Source organism: Callionymus lyra, chromosome 3 (genome assembly GCF_982586985.1).
Source record: "Callionymus lyra chromosome 3, fCalLyr1.hap1.1, whole genome shotgun sequence".
NCBI lineage: Eukaryota > Metazoa > Chordata > Actinopteri > Syngnathiformes > Callionymidae > Callionymus > Callionymus lyra.
Genome location: NC_141820.1, coordinates 26,855,596 through 26,875,368, shown reverse-complemented (window position 1 = coordinate 26,875,368; position 19,773 = coordinate 26,855,596). Strand labels below are relative to the sequence as shown.

General features: G+C 38.1%; 1 protein-coding gene across 3 annotated transcripts in view; it reads left to right on the top strand.

Annotated features, from left to right (window-relative positions):
• Positions 1–14,626, top strand: part of anks1b (ankyrin repeat and sterile alpha motif domain containing 1B) — a 186,727-nt gene extending 172,101 nt beyond the window's left edge. The window contains exons 23-29 of one of the 3 annotated variants that reach the window (XM_087787324.1): positions 1,926–1,997; positions 3,560–3,646; positions 4,778–4,915; positions 5,842–6,009; positions 10,736–10,840; positions 12,544–12,635; positions 13,442–14,626. In XM_087787324.1, coding sequence (XP_087643450.1) covers positions 1,926–1,997; positions 3,560–3,646; positions 4,778–4,915; positions 5,842–6,009; positions 10,736–10,840; positions 12,544–12,635; positions 13,442–13,490 — 711 coding nt within the window. In that variant the 3' untranslated portion in view covers positions 13,491–14,626. The remainder of the gene's footprint in view (positions 1–1,925; positions 1,998–3,559; positions 3,647–4,777; positions 4,916–5,841; positions 6,010–10,735; positions 10,841–12,543; positions 12,636–13,441) is intronic. The other 2 variants (XM_087787323.1, XM_087787322.1) reach the window with 2 other exon arrangements.
• The last annotated feature ends 5,147 nt before the right edge of the window (positions 14,627–19,773 follow it).

The following is a 19,773-nucleotide window of genomic DNA, read 5'->3' as shown; positions in this document are numbered from 1 at the left end:
TATTTCTGATTTAGTTCATTTTCTTGCCTACTTAGTATTAATAATATTAAGACATTCTTGTATTTTTAATTCTAATCATACATATTACTTTTACTTACTTACTTAAATTTCACTGCTTGTAAAATTACATATTTTTAAATCATGACTCTGGATTATATACAGAAATTCTTGTTTACCTAATGATAAACAAATTAAGGACATATAAGGATAAAGATTTTGTTATTAATTTACACTTTTTTTTTAATGTTGCCTTGTGGGTAAATTCATTGCTTAATCCTTTATCAAGTCTCTTGTTAGAATTCACAGCTAATATTATAAAATATAAATTATTTATTCATATTAAAAGATTGTATATGTACACTTTAATGTACATATACAAAGTACATGTGTAAGTATTTCATTTTATTTTGTTATATTTCGTTAAGATCATTTTATTTTATAGATATGAATTTAATTAATTATTTTCTATTTTAAACTGTTTTATCTCTGGGTCGAGGTGACCCAAAGGCCCGAAAAACAAATGTGTTTGAGGTATCCCTTGTGTTGTCTCTGCGATAACACAAGGGTCAACAAACAACAAGAATTAAATACATTTTTGATTATTCTTACTCTGTTAATGGAAATAAATAAATGAAATAATCGTTTTAAAGATGTCCTCGGGACAGAACTCCTCAAGTCAATGTTTGCTTTTCATTTCCCACAAAAGTAAAAGGACGCTGTGCCGACAAGCGATTGCTGTTTCTTGGCTAATGCAGGCGAGTCTACAATAACAAGAGGTTTAATATTGTTAGTTGCTTTGGAGAGCCCCCGATGACCTCCGTGTGATCCATCAAAGACCAGACGGCCGGAAAACATGACTAAGTCTCCGTCTGTGCGACATAAAAAGAGGCTCATCGCATTAAGCAAGCTGTTGTTTTGTCTCCGCAATCAAATTAATTTGCTCATTAATTTGTGGGATGAATCCACTGGGGCGCTTTTTGTTTCATTAACTGGAGTAAAACACTTATGAAATAAAAGCAATTGTAAATAGTTCTCCTCTAATCCACTAAAAGCCTTGTTACTGTCCCACTTAAGGGAATAAGGGCATTTGTGCGACGCCGCCGGCATGACATGAGTGTCACGACCATTAGGTGGTCGACTGTGAACGGAAACTGTTGCTGTCCTTGTTAAACACCGTCAAGGGTGGAAGGTCTTCCCACGCAGTTCATCGTCTAGTCTCCGTAGATGCATGAATATTCCTGATGCAAGTCGTCGCGGATCAGCTGCAACCCTCGTGGAGTCGGATGAAGAAAGAGTCTCGTCAGCAACGTCGTTTCAGTCGTGATCCACGACATCGCACACTTTTAAACAACCAATGAAATTTAAAAGGGAAATGCAGAGCAGACGAAATGGTTATCTAGTGGACTCAGTGTTTAAGAAAATATCGATACACTTAAATTGTGTATAGTATAAAATAATTATATTTCTGAAATGTATCAGAATTTCAATTTGCAGGAAAATATTCAGAGCATTTGTTGATATTAAACTTCCAGCCGCTGGATAGTAACAGTCAGTATGTCTTACACAGCTAAAAGAACAATAAATCCCGTGGGTCTTGCAATGACTGAGGACAAGAGGATACAGTCGACTCAAGGTGCTTTTAAAGCTGATATTTGGACATATTTGGGTTTCAAAATAAAGGCATCAGAGTCAAGTACTCGGACAGTACTACAAATATATATCCTTGTTCCTATCATATCCAATTGTATCGTATCGTTGACCCTGTATCGCGATACGTATCAACCAAACGTTGATGTTCAGCAACACATTCAGTTTGCAAGTTATTATTTGGTGATCGACTCACAACACATAAAGAGATTCACTGTGAATTATTATATTGACAAAAAAGTCTAACCGGTTGTGTGAATTGTGTGTCGTCTCAACAGTACCTGGGCTCGATGCTGGTGAAGGAGCTGAGGGGGACGGAGTCCACACAAGATGCCTGTGCCAAAATGAGGGTAAGACCCCCTCGCTAGAGTTTCACAGATATTACTAGGAGAACGCAATAAAGCAAATGGTGTTCCACTTGTTTATAAACACCAGTGTGGTAGAGCGAATCTATACTCATCATCATAATGAAAGTAGTTGCATGTTTTTTTATCTTCTGAGCTATAAAGTTCAGGGCAGGAACTATTATTGTGACGAGCCTGTAAGAGGTGAACTTCCTGTTGCTGTTTCAAATATAGACGGAAACTAAATCACACAGCTTCTTTTTTTTATAGATAATCTTACTGCAGGAATAAAGACTTTATAGTTGGGCATTATTTTTTAATGGAGTAAATCTACATTGACCTACTTAACGAGAGTTCTTTCATTTAAATTTTCTTCCCAGCAACGCTGGGAAACAGTTATTGGTTTCTCTAATCTGAGCCACTGCACTTGAACTCCAAAATTATGACGGTGGATTAAGTATAAGAGGGGTTTATTTATAATGCTCTGGACTGGGTGGCTGGAGACTGACAAACCCCCCCCCCCCCCCCCCACCCAACACCCACACGGTTACCTCAGGTTACCTTTTAAGATCCTCCTCAACACCTCCCACTGTTTGCTGCTGTTTTCCACGTCTTTTTATATCCTTTTGTTTCTCTTTGGTTTGAGCTGCGGCGCGTGGATACAGTTTCACATTCACAGGCGTCAATGCGACTGTGTTTCCGCTCGTCGAGATACACACGACGCGCATCGTTCAGTAACGTGGTTTAAATCGTAGTCTTCATCGTTCTTCCGTAAGTCAAACCAGTCGGTTCTGGATTTGTTTTTCTTCTCCGGCACGACAGCAGCGCGGGAGATGCAGCGAGTAAAGAATAAAAACAAAGAGAGAGAGAGTGTGCGGCGCTCTGGTGGTGAGAGTTTGTGATGAACATTAGAAAAATGTTATGCAGGGAGATGAGATGAGAAACTCATCTCACGCCGCTTTCTTTGAGCACGCGAAGGCTTTCTGGCAGGTAGACTGACAGTCGGAGCTGTGATGCTGCCGAGGCTCTACAATCAGGCTCATCTCCAAAGTAGAAAGAAGGTGTAGATCATCTGCAGCAGCTTCTTGGATCGTGAAATCAAGGCCAAAGTGATACAATCATTATCACAGTAATGATGAGAAATTTACTCATCTCTGACAGAAAAACGCTTTTAATATATTTCATTAAATAAATTAAGAATTTTCTGAACAGTGCTTTTACCACAGCAGTAACACGGTTAGATAAAACAATAATCAACCGAACAAACTAGTATTTTTTTTATCAATATCCTTTAACTCAAAAGTAGCATTTGCTTTTCTCTGTGCGTTTCTTGTAATGAGGGTGTGATGCAAAAACTGACTTTTCAAAACAAACATCTACAGATTAACTGTATCGTTGTATCTGCCACAGAGTTCACAGTCTGTGGAAGAAGTTTACTTGTTTATAGTCATAGTAACTCGTTTGTATGGCTTATATTAAATATACTTTATATCTTTAGCAAGTGTTTGAAGTGTCAGTGTGGTTTTTCCAATCTCATATTTTTGTTCCCGCCTTCCATGTCTTTCAAGAAGTCCACAGAACAGATGAAGAAAGTGCCGACCATCATCCTCTCCGTGTCGTACAAAGGGGTGAAGTTCATCGACGCCACAAATAAGGTAACAAATCCGGATCTTTAATCAACCGTGCTGTCGGATGTTCTCAGAATTTAGAATCTAGTAATATCATTTTGCAATTTTTACAATATTGCAGGACACAACGCAATTAACTTTTTACATTTTTGTCATTACCTGAGTTTACCCTGAATATGGCACATTCTTTTCGATGCAATCCAAACATTCATTTAGTTCAATCCAGTGATTTTGAAAACCCTAAACAACCAAATTTGACTGACAGCTGTTGAATACAATGAAATCTATTAGCGCCACGACTTAATGGGCGGCCACTATAACAGATGAACAGCGGGTTCATCAGAGTGCTGGTCCAATCAGCTGCATCTTCACACATCGTTTTTTCTGGACCAGGTAGTGTCAATATAAGTTGTAGAAGAACTCCTAAGTCCCAAGGTTAACGGACAAAAAAGGCCAGATCTCACAATAATAAGGTGAACTCTTTGGACAAAAACCTGCATTTGCTTTGAGTCTGAGGTTAGTCTCATTACCAGGGTCGTCGTCGACATGATGGAGTTTTGATGAACCACCGTATCAAGTAGCTCGACCCCAGTCATCTCTCTCCGAGTCGGGTTTCAAACTGAAAAATAAAGTTCTATATTGCTCGACGTGTAAAAGTTTACAGTTGACATGATTTCATAATGAAGCTCGTTCTTGTCCCACAGGCCTGCAATTGATGCGCCTGCTCTAGATCTACAAACCCTTGAAGCTAACTTGTGTGAACTATTTTACATTTTTCATACGTCTATGCATCAAAACATTGGACTATGACGGACTATAAAGAGACAGTAGGGATTTGTCTGAAGAGACTTTCTGAGGGTCTGTTATGTTCTGGACCCAAGTTTAATTAATGCACCAAAATCAGATTATTCTCTGGTGACTTTACCTCAGGACACATTCCAAATGAGCGAGTGCACAAAAGTCCCCGAACACATCTGTGAAGCTGTGATTACACTTTTTTTTGGGGGGGGTTGAAAGCATGAATGTGATGAATGATAAATGAGATTTGTTTCTGCATAAAGTAGCTCTCTGGAGACGATCAACACTGTTCTCTGCCCCTCTTCTTTTGTCTGCGTCTGTCTTTTTAACTTTTCTTTTTTTTGTCTTCCTCTCCCAAAGAACATCATTGCAGAGCATGAGATCCGGAACATCTCGTGTGCAGCTCAGGATCCAGATGATCTGTCTACGTTTGCCTACATCACCAAAGACCTCAAGTCCAGTCACCACTACTGCCACGTCTTCACCGCTTTTGATGTGGTACGTACGCAGGAGTCACTCAACCCAGTCTTGTCCTTTGTTGGTATGCATACCATATACGTATCAAGATACGATACGTATCTTGATACTATATATTGTGATACAGTAGTAACGAGGATATATTTGTAGTATTGTCGAGTACTCTGGTGTAGAACTGGCAGACCACATGACTCTTGACAAAGTCGTAACTGCCTTCATTTGTTTTGAAACCAAAATATGTCCAAATATCAGCTTTAAAAGCTGCTGGAGTGACTGTATCCTCTCGTCCTCAGTCATCGTAGAGATCTCCCGGGATTTCATTTGACCTGTTACAGGAAGTAAGAACTGCTGCTCTCTAGTGGCAGGAAATTTAATTGCAACACATTAATGAACAAAAGCCGTAAATATTTTAATGTCAATTATCAATAAAAAATAATTATTTTGTTTCATCATCACTTTATTGATATTTAAAACATAAAATAGCTCTGATTAAAAAAAAAAAAAAAGTAAACAAATAATGAAATTACATATGATTAGTACAGTGCTATTAAATATCTAGACCGTGTCATGGAGAAAAATAACGTTGCGATATTTTTTGCAATATCAATATTTTCATACATCCCTTATAAATGGTATTAGAAATGTTATCAAATGTATTCATTCCCTTTTTGCCTTTGGTTTCAAAGCGACTTATCTACCAGACATGACAGTATTTTACCATCGACATTTGTCTAAAAAGACACAGGAAAATAATGTAAAGCAAAACAAAATATTCTGATATTTTTCAAAGGCTTATTTTTTAAGCGATAATAATTTTTTCAATATGAAAACAGGGGATTAAACAGTCTTAGTCTAAACTTGGATGAAGGTCACGTGGAATAAATCTTGATCAGCTTCTGTCTGGATTAACGTGGTCTTGCTTTATGTTTCTCGCTCTGTTCCACCAGAACATGGCGTATGAGATTATCCTGACGCTAGGCCAAGCCTTCGAGGTAGCCTACCAGCTGGCCCTGCAGGCCAGGAAGAGCGGACACGGGTCGTCGACGCTGCCAGAGAGTTTCGACAGCAAGCCTGGCAAACCGGTGCCCAAACCCAGAATCAACATCCGAAAATCTGTAAGTCAACTCGAGTCTGGTTTGATAATCTGGCGGAAATAACATGTTTATGAATTAATAACTAACATTTGAGATGGTCTAAATCCCAACATGCAAGTTTCATTTCTCCATTTACATCCCTCCATCCTCCTCCTCCTCCATCCTGAGTCTGTCATCCCTGCTTTAGATTTGCAACCCTCAGTCCTGGTAACTGGAATCAAGTTGGACGGCCTCCATTGTTCATGTTAGATTTCCTGGCCTGGTGTAGTTTGTGTCACGGGTGCAGATGAAATTTCGATCCGTTAACTGTCGGCCGAGACTGTTCTGTGAAACGGATTGGCGCCGACTTCGGGTTTTTTTTTCCCTTTGGGGACATTTTTGTACTAATGGTTCCTGCAGGCAAGAAAAGTTTGCTGCCAGAATCGAGGAAAACCTTGATTCATTCATCGATCGACTACTTTAAAACTCCTTTAGATTTGGCCTTTTAGCACAAATGCACTTTCCTAGTTTTCTACTGACTGTAACCGTCCCTATTACCTGCCACTTATCTAAATGGTGAATGGTTCTTACTAATGGAGCTCTTTCTCGATTAAGTTACCCCATTCACACACAACCAGACACTGGTGGGAGTAGGCTGCGACGCAGTGTGCCAGTGTGACGCTCAGAGACACAATCATATATGGAGTTGGAGTTGAACCTGCAACTATTTTTAGCCACAAACCAACCACTCCACCGTCTAAGCCAGTGGTTGGTAGTTAGATTCCTTCAGGGGCCACATTATATACGGTCACTGTTGTTAGGGGCCGTCAAACCAAAAGAGTAAAAGAAGCACCAATATGATCGGAAAAATATCAAGGCCTTGTTTTTTTTTAAAGAATAAAAGTACATGATAATAAACTGTAATTTAATGGCATTTTATATTATTAATGCATTTTATTTTAAGATGAAAAGAAGATTAAAGAAAATCAATAATAATACTTTATATTTCATATATTTTGTAACGACAAAGATAAAGCTGTTCTTTTATAGTCTAATATTTCATTTTAACTACATTACATTTGGAAATATGATATTTAAAAACACTCTTTTTAAGTACACACACTACAAAAAAATGATAGAAATAAGAAAAGAAAAAAAAAGTCTTCACCAATTTTTATTTTTTTTTTATTAAAAAAAGTTAAATAATACATTTTATGGCCATTAGAAACATTTTGTTTACTTCACAAGGGCCACAAAAATACCATTTACATGGTTAATATTGTCAATTTGGTGTCATTCATGTCACCTTGATTTAAGGGCTACAGTTTGCAAACCATACCTAAAACATAAGTAAGTATTAAAGAAATAGAGTTTGGTCTTTTTATTCAATAAAAACACCATAGCAGTCATCTATTTAAGTATCAGCCACCACAGACTCCAACATCACAACAACAATCCAAGCTAACTCTGAAGCCACTGAAGCGGGTGTACAGTGCTCAAGAGCTCGAGGCAGATGCTTGAAATGTTTGTTTTTCTCTTCCTCTCACTGCCCTGAGACTCTGACATATTTAGTTCACTGACATTTCAAATACAGGGAACATAAATAATCAAGGTTTAGAGAATAGAAATTACAGTCACTGCTGCATTGTTTTTTGGATGTTAATATTAATCACTTCTGTGCTGCATGAATGTGTTTTAACCCTTGTGTGGCCTCTGGGTCGAGGTGACCCGGAGGTCTAATTACAAATGTTTGTGGTATCCCTTGTGTTGTCTCTAGGTCAAGGTCAACGACCTCCCTGGCTTCCATAAATAGATATGCAGTGGTGGAGGTTTTTGACCTTGACCTAGAGACAACACGAGGGATACCACATTTGTTTTGGAGCCTCTGGGTCACCTTGACCCTGTGATAACACAAGGGTTAAGAATTCAATACTATTTCATTATGTTTTTCTGTGTGTTTAAGAAGTTTAAATTTAAAAAAAAACAAGTAACATAAACAATAAAGTGATTAAAGAATTCAACTTAAAACTTACCTTTGAAACGTTAATATCTATGAGTCGACTGTATCCTCTCATCCTCAGTCATTGCCAGGATCTGGCAGGATTACAAAAAAATTCATTTTACTGACACTCTTTGATTTAATATAAACCGTAATATAACTATTGTATAAAAATAGAATATGATATTCTATACAATGATATAAGATATGAATATAGATACAATATCATTAAAAGATATATTGCCATATATTGGTGCAAAATATTTTCTTACACCCCTACAGAATTTGATCGTATGTTTTAGTCCCACATTTTCTCACAGTGAATTAATCCAACTTGGAGTCATTTTTGTGACAATATAGATAAATATCTCCAAATACATGAGGTCGAATCACTCAGGAAGTCAATGTACTTGCCAGCAGCTCCTAACCTTCGCCACGAATCATCTGTTAACACGTCGCTGAAGCAGCTCTTTCTTTGTCTCATTAAACACGGCGTCCTATTTTCATTATCCCTTTTCCAATTCTCCCCCCTTTCTCGCTTCCATCACCACATATGTTTTTATCACCGGGGGTAGAGTTACGGCGGCGGCTATATGCGTCTGTGTTTAAATATGTCATGGAAGAGAAGAAGGTGTCAGAGGAGTCGCGGAGGAGGAATGATCTCACTCCGTGAAGTGAGACGTCAGATGGCGAGGAAAGACGGGGCGCCACACGGACAGAAATAGAGGATTTGTTGTTATGATCTTCGGTTCGAGCGCCCCGAGAAATGATCCTGCTGGATATGCTGAGTTGGCCGACGGCTAATTGCTTTCTTCCGTCCCATTTGGACGCGTTTAAGTGCGTGTGAATGTAGTGGTAAATGGCTTGTGTCGGCCGTCGAGCGCAGGACCGCAGGATTCATTTAGTATTCCCTCCACCTGCACGACTCCCTTTGTGCCTCCAGATACTGCCGCTCTGTGTCCCTGCCGGCAGATCCTGCAACTGCTCATTATCATTTTTATATCATGTCGGCACGCCCGCGTCCAAATCTTTCCAAACATCTGCTAACAAGTGGGAGCGCGTCTGCCTGGTCTGGGATCAGCATGCGAGCGCTCCAGCTAACTTTGTGTTCGGTGTGTGTGTGTTGTGTGTGTGTGGGGGTGTGTGTGTGTGTGTGGAGTTTTACAACCCAGTTGTTGTCGATTAAGGACTCACACTGGCATGGTAACCCCTGCAGAGTGTCCATAAAGTTACCTCTAGTTTATGACACGAGAGATCGCGGTGGAGTGGAAAGTTCTCAGCAACCGTTTAGAGTGCGAGTCGAAGAGGAAGATGTTTGTCAACTGAAAGAAACGATGTCAAAATAGGGTTTTTTTTATTCAGTTAATTACGTTAATCAAGTTTTAAAAGAAGATTCACGTATTATTTCAATAAAGCAACTACTGATATCATTACTAAGAGTTTATAAAACATCCTCAATTTTTTTCTGGATCCAGATGGTACACTTCAATCATATCCTTGCTATTATTAAAATTTCAGGAAATTGAAAATTATTTTTTTGGGGGTTATTTTGGTACGAAAAAAGGGGTTCCCTTACTGAACCCTAACCATCAAACTCCCACAGTTGAATAAAATATTGGTGTACATTTTGAAAATAATTTATCAGACCAGGACACGTTGGTTCCAAATGCTCTTCTTTGACTGTATTAATGTTTCATATTTTAGGGAAGAGGCTCACATTTGATGATGTTAAGACAAGCGAAGGCCAAACACTGGTGTCACACCCGGAGTTATTTAAATCAGAAGTTCAAAGTATAAAGCGTCTACATTTAGTTAAAATAAAACCCTTTTTTTTTTTTTCAGTTTAAAAAACGTATATATCAAATACAATAGAATTCTTCTTTTTTTTCGTATTTAACTTGATTGTATTGGTTCATTTTATAGCTTTTGCTCCGTCATTGGCCCCTTACCACTGCCCTCTGTATAAAATGTGTCCCTTGAGCAGGTACACGTCATACAAACCATCAAAACCACCATAAACCCAGAACACCATCAAATCTAAACACTTCAATAACAATCCAATCACAACTGTATGGCGTTGTTTACAAACGCACAAGCACACCAGGGACACTGAACACAACAACAGCTACTCCTTGGCAGAGGTATTACACAACAAATATTATAACATTTATTTTAAAGAGTTTCAATGTTTGGATTAGCCAAATGGTTAATCGGATCCAGTTTTATGGAATGCCGTTACGTGGATAGTTGTCCTTGATTCTGAATCGTTTTTTCATGTTAGACGATGAATAAAGATGTGTTTAAGATAAGAACAGAGATTAAGGATTCCATCAATTATACTGAGACTTCCAACAATAGTCAAACTGATGTTGTGAGGCATTACTTTGATACATTGAGGCTTCAAGAAATAAAAATAATATTGTTACGTTTACAGAGAGTTTGATAAATATACATTTTGTTCGGCTTGTGGCCTCGACTTGTTGAAGACTTTGTATCCGAGTTTAAAACCCTTAATGTAAAGACTTTAAATTCACTGGGATCAAAGGTCATCGTCTACCCCGACCAGTCAGACACCTTTACTAACTTCTACTACCACAGTGGTCTGGTGTTGCCGTGCAGAATCCGCTTCATGAATGAGCTGATCTGGTTTGTGTGTTTTGCGGTGATGCCTCTGTTGCCGTGGCGATTTGTGCCAGTTTTGCTTTGAGGTTATCGCAGGCGGTCGCAGGCGTAGACTGACCTGTGTACGACCCCTCTGCCCCCTTGTAGGTCATCACACCCCCGTCCAGCCGCTGGTCACTGGGTCACATTTATACCCCTCACCGGCCTCCTCTCCACCCTTCTCTTCCTCCCTCCCGACTCCATCCGTCGCAGGTCCTCCAGGCTTTTTCTTCCTCTTTGGTTTCTGGCTCATACAGGAGCCTTTTGTGTGTTCGTTTCTTTTTCTCTTCCATCATTTCACCGATCTATGAACGATCAATACACTTCATTTCTTCTTCATCTATAATCCACCTTCACCTGTGACCAACGAATAAAGACAGTCCTTGTGCTTATACTTTCATTATCACGCAATTAATCACCTTAATTTGATTAAACATGATTAAAAAAAGCTAGAAAACCTCTGCCAAGAACGTCTTTCACACGTCATTATAAAACAGCGTATACAGAACTTTTCCAGGCGACGATCACATGACCTCCTCGGCAGCGGTGACGTCTACTGATACACAGCCTCCATAAATCAGAAGACGCTTTTGATTTTAAACCTCTTAGGAAAGTTGCACGTTGACTTCTGGACGCGCTTCTCCGCTAAGACGATGGCGTCGAGGTCCCATAAGAGCAGAAATGTGTTTTCCTTTAATCCCGTAACAAGATTTTGCGTGTCAACTGAGAGAAGCCGATTATTATTACGTTTGCCGCCGCGTCGCCGGGGCAGCGTGTTGGGTGAAGATAACTGGTGGAATTAACCCGTTAGCCACGCCATCAATAACACTTGCATTAGGATCGTGTAACTAGTCTGAGGACCAATCTCCGCTCCTGCATTTGATTGAAGGCGACGCAACTGGAACAAGACTTTGGATTCGTTGTTGTCGACATTGATCGTCTCTTCAGCCTCAAGGTCACAATCGGTCCAGAAAGGCACTGAGATAACACATGCCTCTACCACAGGGCTGATTTATTACGATATTGTAGGAAATAGTGGTTTTAGAAACTATGGATACTGCGAAATATCGCTATATTTCGTTCCACGATACTGTAGCGATCTTTGTTAGCAGTGTTTTTTTTTCAAATACTTTTTTTGAATGGTTAAAAGTCATAATGTGTGTGTGAAAAAATATATTTATATACCAAAAAAATTATAGAGACAATGTATTATTATTATTACTATTACCATTTTGTTTATTTACAATTAACTTGCAAATATTTTTGCCATTTTTATGTTGCAATTAAACTTCCGGCCGCTAGATGGGCATTAAATCCTAAAGGAGCAATGAAATTCAGCGAAATCCCAGTGGTGACTGAGGACGAGGGGATACAGCCGACCTCAGCAGCTTTTAAAGTTGATGTTTAAACATATTCTGGTTTTAAAACAAATGAAAGTAGCTACGACTTCGTCGAGAGTCATGTGGTCTGTAAGTTCTGCAACACCAGAGTCAAGTACTTGAGAATACTACAAATATATCCTTGTTACTACAGTACCACAATACAGTATACCGCAATATAACTTGTCTTTTCTCCTGTATCGGGATACGTATAGTATCACCAGATTTTTGACAACCAAGTAGGAACAAGGGCATATTTGTCCTAATTGTACTTATAGTTACATAAGTACTTCTTTTAGAATATTCAGACATTAAAGATACTACAGTTGGCTCTATCTTGTCAGTGTCATTATACATCGGTACAGTAACGTCAAAGAAAATGCTGTGATGTATCAGTGCAATGATATTTTCTCACACCTCCAAACAATCAAGTCTTTACAATCACTTCCATGATTCAAGTTTACACTTTTCCACAGCAACAAACATCATCTAGAAACCCTAGAACAATGTCATAATGGATTCTTCTCCTGTGCTCAGATGGAGCAGCCGTCCATGGACCAGAAGGGTCACGCCAACGTGCCGTGGATTGTGGAGCCGGGTCAGGAGGCCAAGAGAGGAGTCAACACAAAGTACGAGACCACTATTTTCTAACATACACCCGCCTTGTCCACTCCTGTGTGTGTGTGCCTTTCAGAGGTTGCCCCCCCACCCCACTGTACGGGGGCCCCGCCCCCGGAGACGGGCATGAGCGACGCCCGCTGCCGCGTCACCTCGCCGGCTGAGAAATAACATAAAAAAAAAAACAATAAACAGTCCCGCCCCAGCCCCGTTAGCCGAGTCCTTCCACTGCATGACGATGTCTGGCACTGCGATCTCTTGCTTTCTCCCTCATTGCCTCCCCCCCTTCTCTCCCCCCACACGGCAATACCAACTCCTGCCTGCAGGGGTGATGCATGGCCTTTGAAAACCCTGGGCTCTGGTGCGACCAGTCGGGGGAATGGTCAGCTTAGTTTTTTTCTCTTTAGTCAGCGGGCCAATCACGGCTCTAGATTCTCTTCTATTGGTCGGAGAAAAAAAGAAAACTCTCTCCATCCAACCCTCATCTTTCTCTTTTGTCTTTTTTCATTTAAAACCTGGAGGAAGAATAAATACTTAGAGGTGATTTAGTTCTTCACCTGCTACTGTTTTGATATCCATGACTGACGACCTTTTCATTTTCTCAGTGTTTGTTATCATTCGTTTACCAACACTGGACATCGTCCCTTCATTTTCTTTTTCCAACAAACTTAAAGCTAAAGTGTATTTAGCATGTGGCTTTGTGAGACGCATGGTGGCCATTTTTTTCTTTTTTTTTTTTTTTGCTGAGCAGGGGGGGGCCGGTGAAGAGGCGGGGGTGTGAGGGCTCTCTGGATAAGTGATGTCATCTCATTTGCAGGGCAATGCCGGACGCTCATGTCTATTACTGTGGATTACAAAGAATGTAGCCAGCCCTAAACACGGATGTTGTCAAACATACAATGCAAAAAAAAGAAAAAAAAAGAAAAAAAAAAAGAGGGAAATGCAAAAAGGACCTCCTTGTTCCCCCTTTTCAAAGAACTACAAACATGGATGCTACTGGACAGTGTTTAAGGTTGACTACAATACGTTTCTCATCATCTTCATGATGCTTGCCACAGTAAACGTTGGACCAATAGACTTTTACACAACAGGATATGCTTTGAATGTAAACTTGATCTGTAACTCCTGTGCAGAATTTACGTTGTTTTTTTCCGTTTGCAGTCGTCCAGAATCCATGAGAACTGAACTTTGAGTTTAAGGCACAATCGGGCGAGTGTCTGTGTTGGCATGGATTCTAGGATTTTAACCTTTTTTTTTTTTTTAACTGGTTTCTTTTTAAGTCAGAAAAGAAATATGCACAAGCAGCGGCTGAACCGATGCAGGTGTTTCCCTCCAAAGGGGTTTTCTAACCTACAACCGCTTCTGACGTTGGAAATAAAAATAAAAATGAAAAAAAACAGCGCATTCTAATGGTTTTGCCGGACATGTTAATGTTTACTATGAGAGTATTATAATATCATGATTATTCTTGTGCAATTCTTGTCCTAACGTTGTCTTTATGTCACATTATTTTTCTATAGTATGTTGAGGTTGAAGTGGAAAAACGGAAATAAATGCTTGTCGGTGGAGTGTGAATGTTGCAGACGATCGTCAGGTCGACCCTCCGTCATTTTCTTAAAAGGGCCTCAACTCTTATCTAGCAGATTTACTATTTTAAGAAGCAGTATTACTGTATCATTTGCAAGAAAAAGGTTCTCCTGTTATAATATGTACATAATTATTTTGCCAACATTATTGTTCATACGTGTAAAAGAGAAGAATAAAGGATCCGCAGAACATGGCACTGGAAAAATAAAGGTACCAATATATAAAGAAGGTGGAAGGAAGTGAGTGGTAGACTGTAGGGACTGTATTTTGAGTAAAAACTGAAATAGTGACATCACTGCTGACCAACTCATGTACATAGGCTTGGGGCTTCCAGCACACTGATTTTGTAATTTTTTGCCGTTAGGCCTATTTATATCCTTGTAAAGCACATGAAATAAATGACTTATACAACCAATGTGGACTCCTTTCATGATTGTTTGCTGCCATCTAACACATTGTATCAAAGGACACATCCATGTTCATTTTTGTTGATTTACCTTCGAAGACACTCACAATATAAACCAGAGAAAACTCCTCTTGTACTTAAAACTACCTGGTGGTCGTCAAGAAAGCGACGGTGACTGTTGTAAGGGGCCGTCAAGCCGAAAGAAAGAAGAAAAACAAGGTTAATAAAGGGAAATAGTCATTACTTCATGATATTTATTGAGCTAAAAAAGCTTAATAGAAAGTAAAACATTTCAAAGTAACTCATTAAAATGATTTTGAGAGAAACTGAATACCCACAAAAAGGATGAATAAAGCAAAAGGAAAAAATAAAAAAATTCTGTTATAATTTAAAGTGTAAATTAATGATACTTTAAAAATTAATTTCTTCACGCATTTGTGGGCCACACAAATACAGTCAAAGGGCCGCATCTGGCCCTCTGGCCGCACTGCCCAGGTCTGCTAGTCATCTATGAATTTTTCACCCCAAATGAATTCACTAGAATATCATTAGCAGTTAAACTAAATGTACATTTGTGATGTATCGGTGGGTTGACGAGGCCTCATGAAACAGTCGACGAGGTATCGTGACACAGTGTTTAAGAGTTTAAAACATCAGTTTATAGCACTTGTAAATAATCAAAGATGTATTCCTTAAACACAGAAACATTTAATATAATTTGGATACATATTCCTGGACTGAACCATGAATCATCACATGGCCAAACATCAGCTTTCAAGTGTTCGTTTAGCTTCAAAAGAACAGAATGTCTGCTGCCATCTAGCGGCCGGAGGTTTAATTGCAACAAAAAAATGAACCAACTGAATATTTGGATGTTATTTGTAAGAATTGGATTATTAAATGTCCCATACAAACTATGGTAACACAAGGACACAAATATATATACATACATAATCAATACAGTATTGTCAAATATTGTATCGTGAAAAAGAATACGTGATAAATCACTATATGGTTATTTTCTAACATCCTTATTAGTCAGTCATGATAACAAAACCACACGCCATTCTTTTGCTTACACCCGTGTTGCCATAGAAACCACAATCATGATAAACAACTCCTGTAAAGCTTCTTAGAATCATAGAAAGATGCGCATGTTGAGCTTTACAACCACTTTCAAGCATCAAAAAATCCCTTCAATCGGATCCTAACAACAGCGCCGACTACATCATCTTACGATGCTGGTCATTCACGCTCTGCAGAGTAAGTACCTATCAAACATTTCCTTGCATTAAGTGTGTCAAACGCAAATAAGTAATAGACATGCTTCAAACCTGAGGCCCAGATACAACACACAGATGAAATATAGAGATAATAAAGGGTTGAGTGAAAAGACGATGTGACATTTTGAATAATCCTCCAGACAGTTTGGTAAAAAACACATTTTGTTCCGACCTCGACTGTTAAAACATTTTGTCCCCGTGTGTGATTGACTATTACCAGTGACGGGCGGTGAGGTTCATCGTTGGTAAGGCACTGAAGAAGAAGTATCTCGATGCAAGTTATAGCATAAAGCTGTCATCTTTGACAATAACATATGACTAAGATGGTTTTTAAAAGATATGATTTAATTCATAATTTCTCCAAAAGTCTATACTTAATTGTTGTGATATTTTGTGGGACATTAGTCTACATCCTCTAAATCTATGGTAGTCATTGATTGTGGATAAATATTTATAAATAGCTTCATAAACCTGTCATTTTTGACATTTACATAAGAGTCATACCGGAAATATTAAGTTTTAATTATTATCTTATTTAAAATTCTATATTCAAAACCTTTCAATTGGTTAAATTTGTTTTAAACAATCAATAGATATTTAAAGAATTAATGAACTAATAAATAATATAAAAAGGAATTAGCAAACGTGGATTTTAACATTTTAGAGTACGACCTAATAATAAAGGATTACAAGGAAGATGCAGCTGATTCAATGCTCTCCCTGACTATTAGACCCCTGGTAATAAACTATTGTAAACAGGAAGTTAGCATAAAGCTATGTGGCGTTCATTCAATTCTCCTCAATCTGCAGCAAATTAAGTGTAGTTGACATTAATAGTGTTGTTTTAGGATCTTAGAAAAAAAGCCTCAGGGGCCACATTATATATTGGAATTATTGTGAGGGGCTAACATATTGGAAAATCAAGCGAGTAAGAAATGAAACCTAATTTTTATATTTATAAACCTTTCATAAAATTAAATTGATATAATTTTTAAATTTTTAAATTCGACTTCAATGTTAACTGAGATCAATATTAACAAAAAGGACAAAGAAATAAAGGGGGAAAGTTCTAAACAAAGTTGTATTTAACGCATATATACAGGTCAAAGCTTTGTCCATATCTGGTCCAAAGTAACAGATGATCCAGACACTTGAACGAGAATCAGTCATAGAACAAAAAATGCGACATATAAAAACACAGTAAAAATAAAACAAATAATACAAGTGGGAGGTAATTCAGGACATTCAAGCGATCGGACCCTGAGAGTGCATCTGCAGACTGGACATGCTTTTCACTGTGTTGGCTGAAGTAGAAGGACCAGAAGGAACACAGGATTATTCAGGAAACAAACTGAATAATTGTTCAATAATGCTGCGTAATTATTCTCCAGCAGCCGGTTCAATTCTGGTTACATGTGTGAGCAGCGTGCACGTGTCAGCAGCGTGCATGTGTCAGTCTTCGGCCTGAGATCCAGACGGTGTTCTGCCCACTGAATGAAGACAACTGTGAAAACTGCTCATGAGAAGATGTTGGCGTCAGTCTGGCTTCCATTTCATTTGAATTCACATGATTGTGAAATATATTCAATAAAAGAGTCACCAGATCAAGCTTGAGCCGTCAATAAATATTATCTGATTGATGGGCTGAATGTTTAAAATAAAACACTTGATACTATACTACGAAAATTATTATTTTTTTGTAAAATAAATATAACACTGTTTCTTTAATGACATTACAACATGGCAGTCGTAAGTGATTATTGAAGATGATTTATTTGGTAGTAGGATGAAGACGTTAAACTGTAATGTTAATGCAAGAAAATATTCATTTTTATGTTGTATTTGATACAATTTATTTCCAAACCTGTAACATATACCTTTATAGGTTTCATGTCAATTAATATAAAACTGAAATAATTGTAATAACAAGAGAAAATTTAATGTTTTGTAAAGGGTTTTTGAATTACTAGGGGTGTGTTTTAGGAAGAATCTGGTGATACGATACTGGGGCAACGATACCAAATATTGCGATTGTGTAGGGACAAGGAACTCTTGACGAAGTCGTAACTGCTTTCATTTGTTTTGAAACCAAAATCTGTCCAAAAATCAGCTTTAGCTGCTGGAAAATAAGAATAAGAGCCAACTGTATCCTCTAGTCCCCAGTCTTTGCCGGGATCTTTTAGGATTTGTTCCTTTCGCTGCACAGGCTGTAATGACTGCCATCTAGCAGCTAGAAGTTGAATTGCAACAAAACTGAAAAAAATCAATGAATATGATTTAAAATTGAAATTAAAATCAATAACATGCTCTTGAATTACTTTCAAAATTGTATCTCAAAATTCTACAAATTACTTAATTGTCTAAATTAACTGATTGGGAGTGATTTCTTTTTAAGAATCTGTAAAGGAGGATAATTGCCAGTTGTTACCACAAAAAGTATGAAACAAACAACCCCGTTGAAACATGTCCGCTATCTTCAGGGGTTGAGGGAAATAAAAGCATTAAAAATACAACATCATCCTCAAACGAACATCTTTGTGTCGGCAACAGCAGACCAAAGTAGGCCAAACATGCCTAATACCCCGAGGTCCATTTGTAACCTAATTACCTTTTGTTGGAGCCTTCAAGCAACGCAAGACCTTTAGTTCTCAGCCTCAGGCTCCACGAATCAACAAGTACTTCTGGACATATTTATAAATACTGAACATTCTCTTTCAAGGCCCTTATTGTTGCCATTTCTGAACATTTTTTCTTCTTTTTTTAAATACACTTTGATGTTATTTTTCTCATTCAGAATTGCACAACAAGCAGAACCCTCTGATAAAACTGTTTAATTCATGTTTGATCCACGTCTGATTAAAAGTCAAAAGACTGTCATAAGACGCGTCGGGCTCAGACGGCTCAGCGCTCGCAGGAGTTTTGCTCGTGAGCACAACAGTCAGCACGGCGAGGATAAAAACAGTCATCTGGACGGGGAATTAAGCAAAATAACAGCTCAGGTGTTGACGCTTCAGACAGAAACATGGGTTCAAACTCCTTCACTCGAGCTTTTTTTTGTCACCTTCAGCACTTCTCCTCCCTCTGTGGTTATAGTCATAGTGTCGTACCTGAAGTAGTAGAGGAACTGATGCACAAATCTCTCCTTGGATCCACACCTCAAATGATTCAGGAGCTCAGACAATAAAATATATATTTTTACTCATGTATAGCTGAAGAAATTCATACTCAAGTATTGTTTCCTCAGCAATTTACACCAAGTCCAACACAGTGATGGGAGTAGGCCGCGACACAGCTACTCCGGACCAACTATATCGTCAGTTGGCTGCAGCTTAAAATGTAAGAATGGCGCTAGAATAAAAAAATATTTGTTTATTTATTGTTCTTAATAACAGCAAAGCATGAGAACAAACAGAGGGTTCAACTGTATTGAAGGTGTTTTTTACATTGAAAAATAGAATCAAAGAATGTGTTTATTGTCAGCGTAAAAGGGATTACAATTAAAAAATACACATTACACAGTCATGTTTTATATCATTTAATCTGGAGAATATTCGATAGAATATTTGTATCTACTTGACGCACAAATAATAACATTTACAGAGAGTTATTATTGACTTATTATTTTAATTGATACTGTAAACATTATTAATCCCATTTATACATGATCTGAGGTAAACATTTGTATTGAAGATTTAAGGTTCAAGATTCTTTATTGTTATTATAATGCATATGAATTAATTTTATGCGCAATAACGAATTTAAAAAAATGAAAAAGTATCACTTTACAACACAACTTTATGTAAACCAATTTTAGGTACAAAGTGAAAGAAATTATTATATTAAATAATACAAACATTAAGTTTGATACAAATA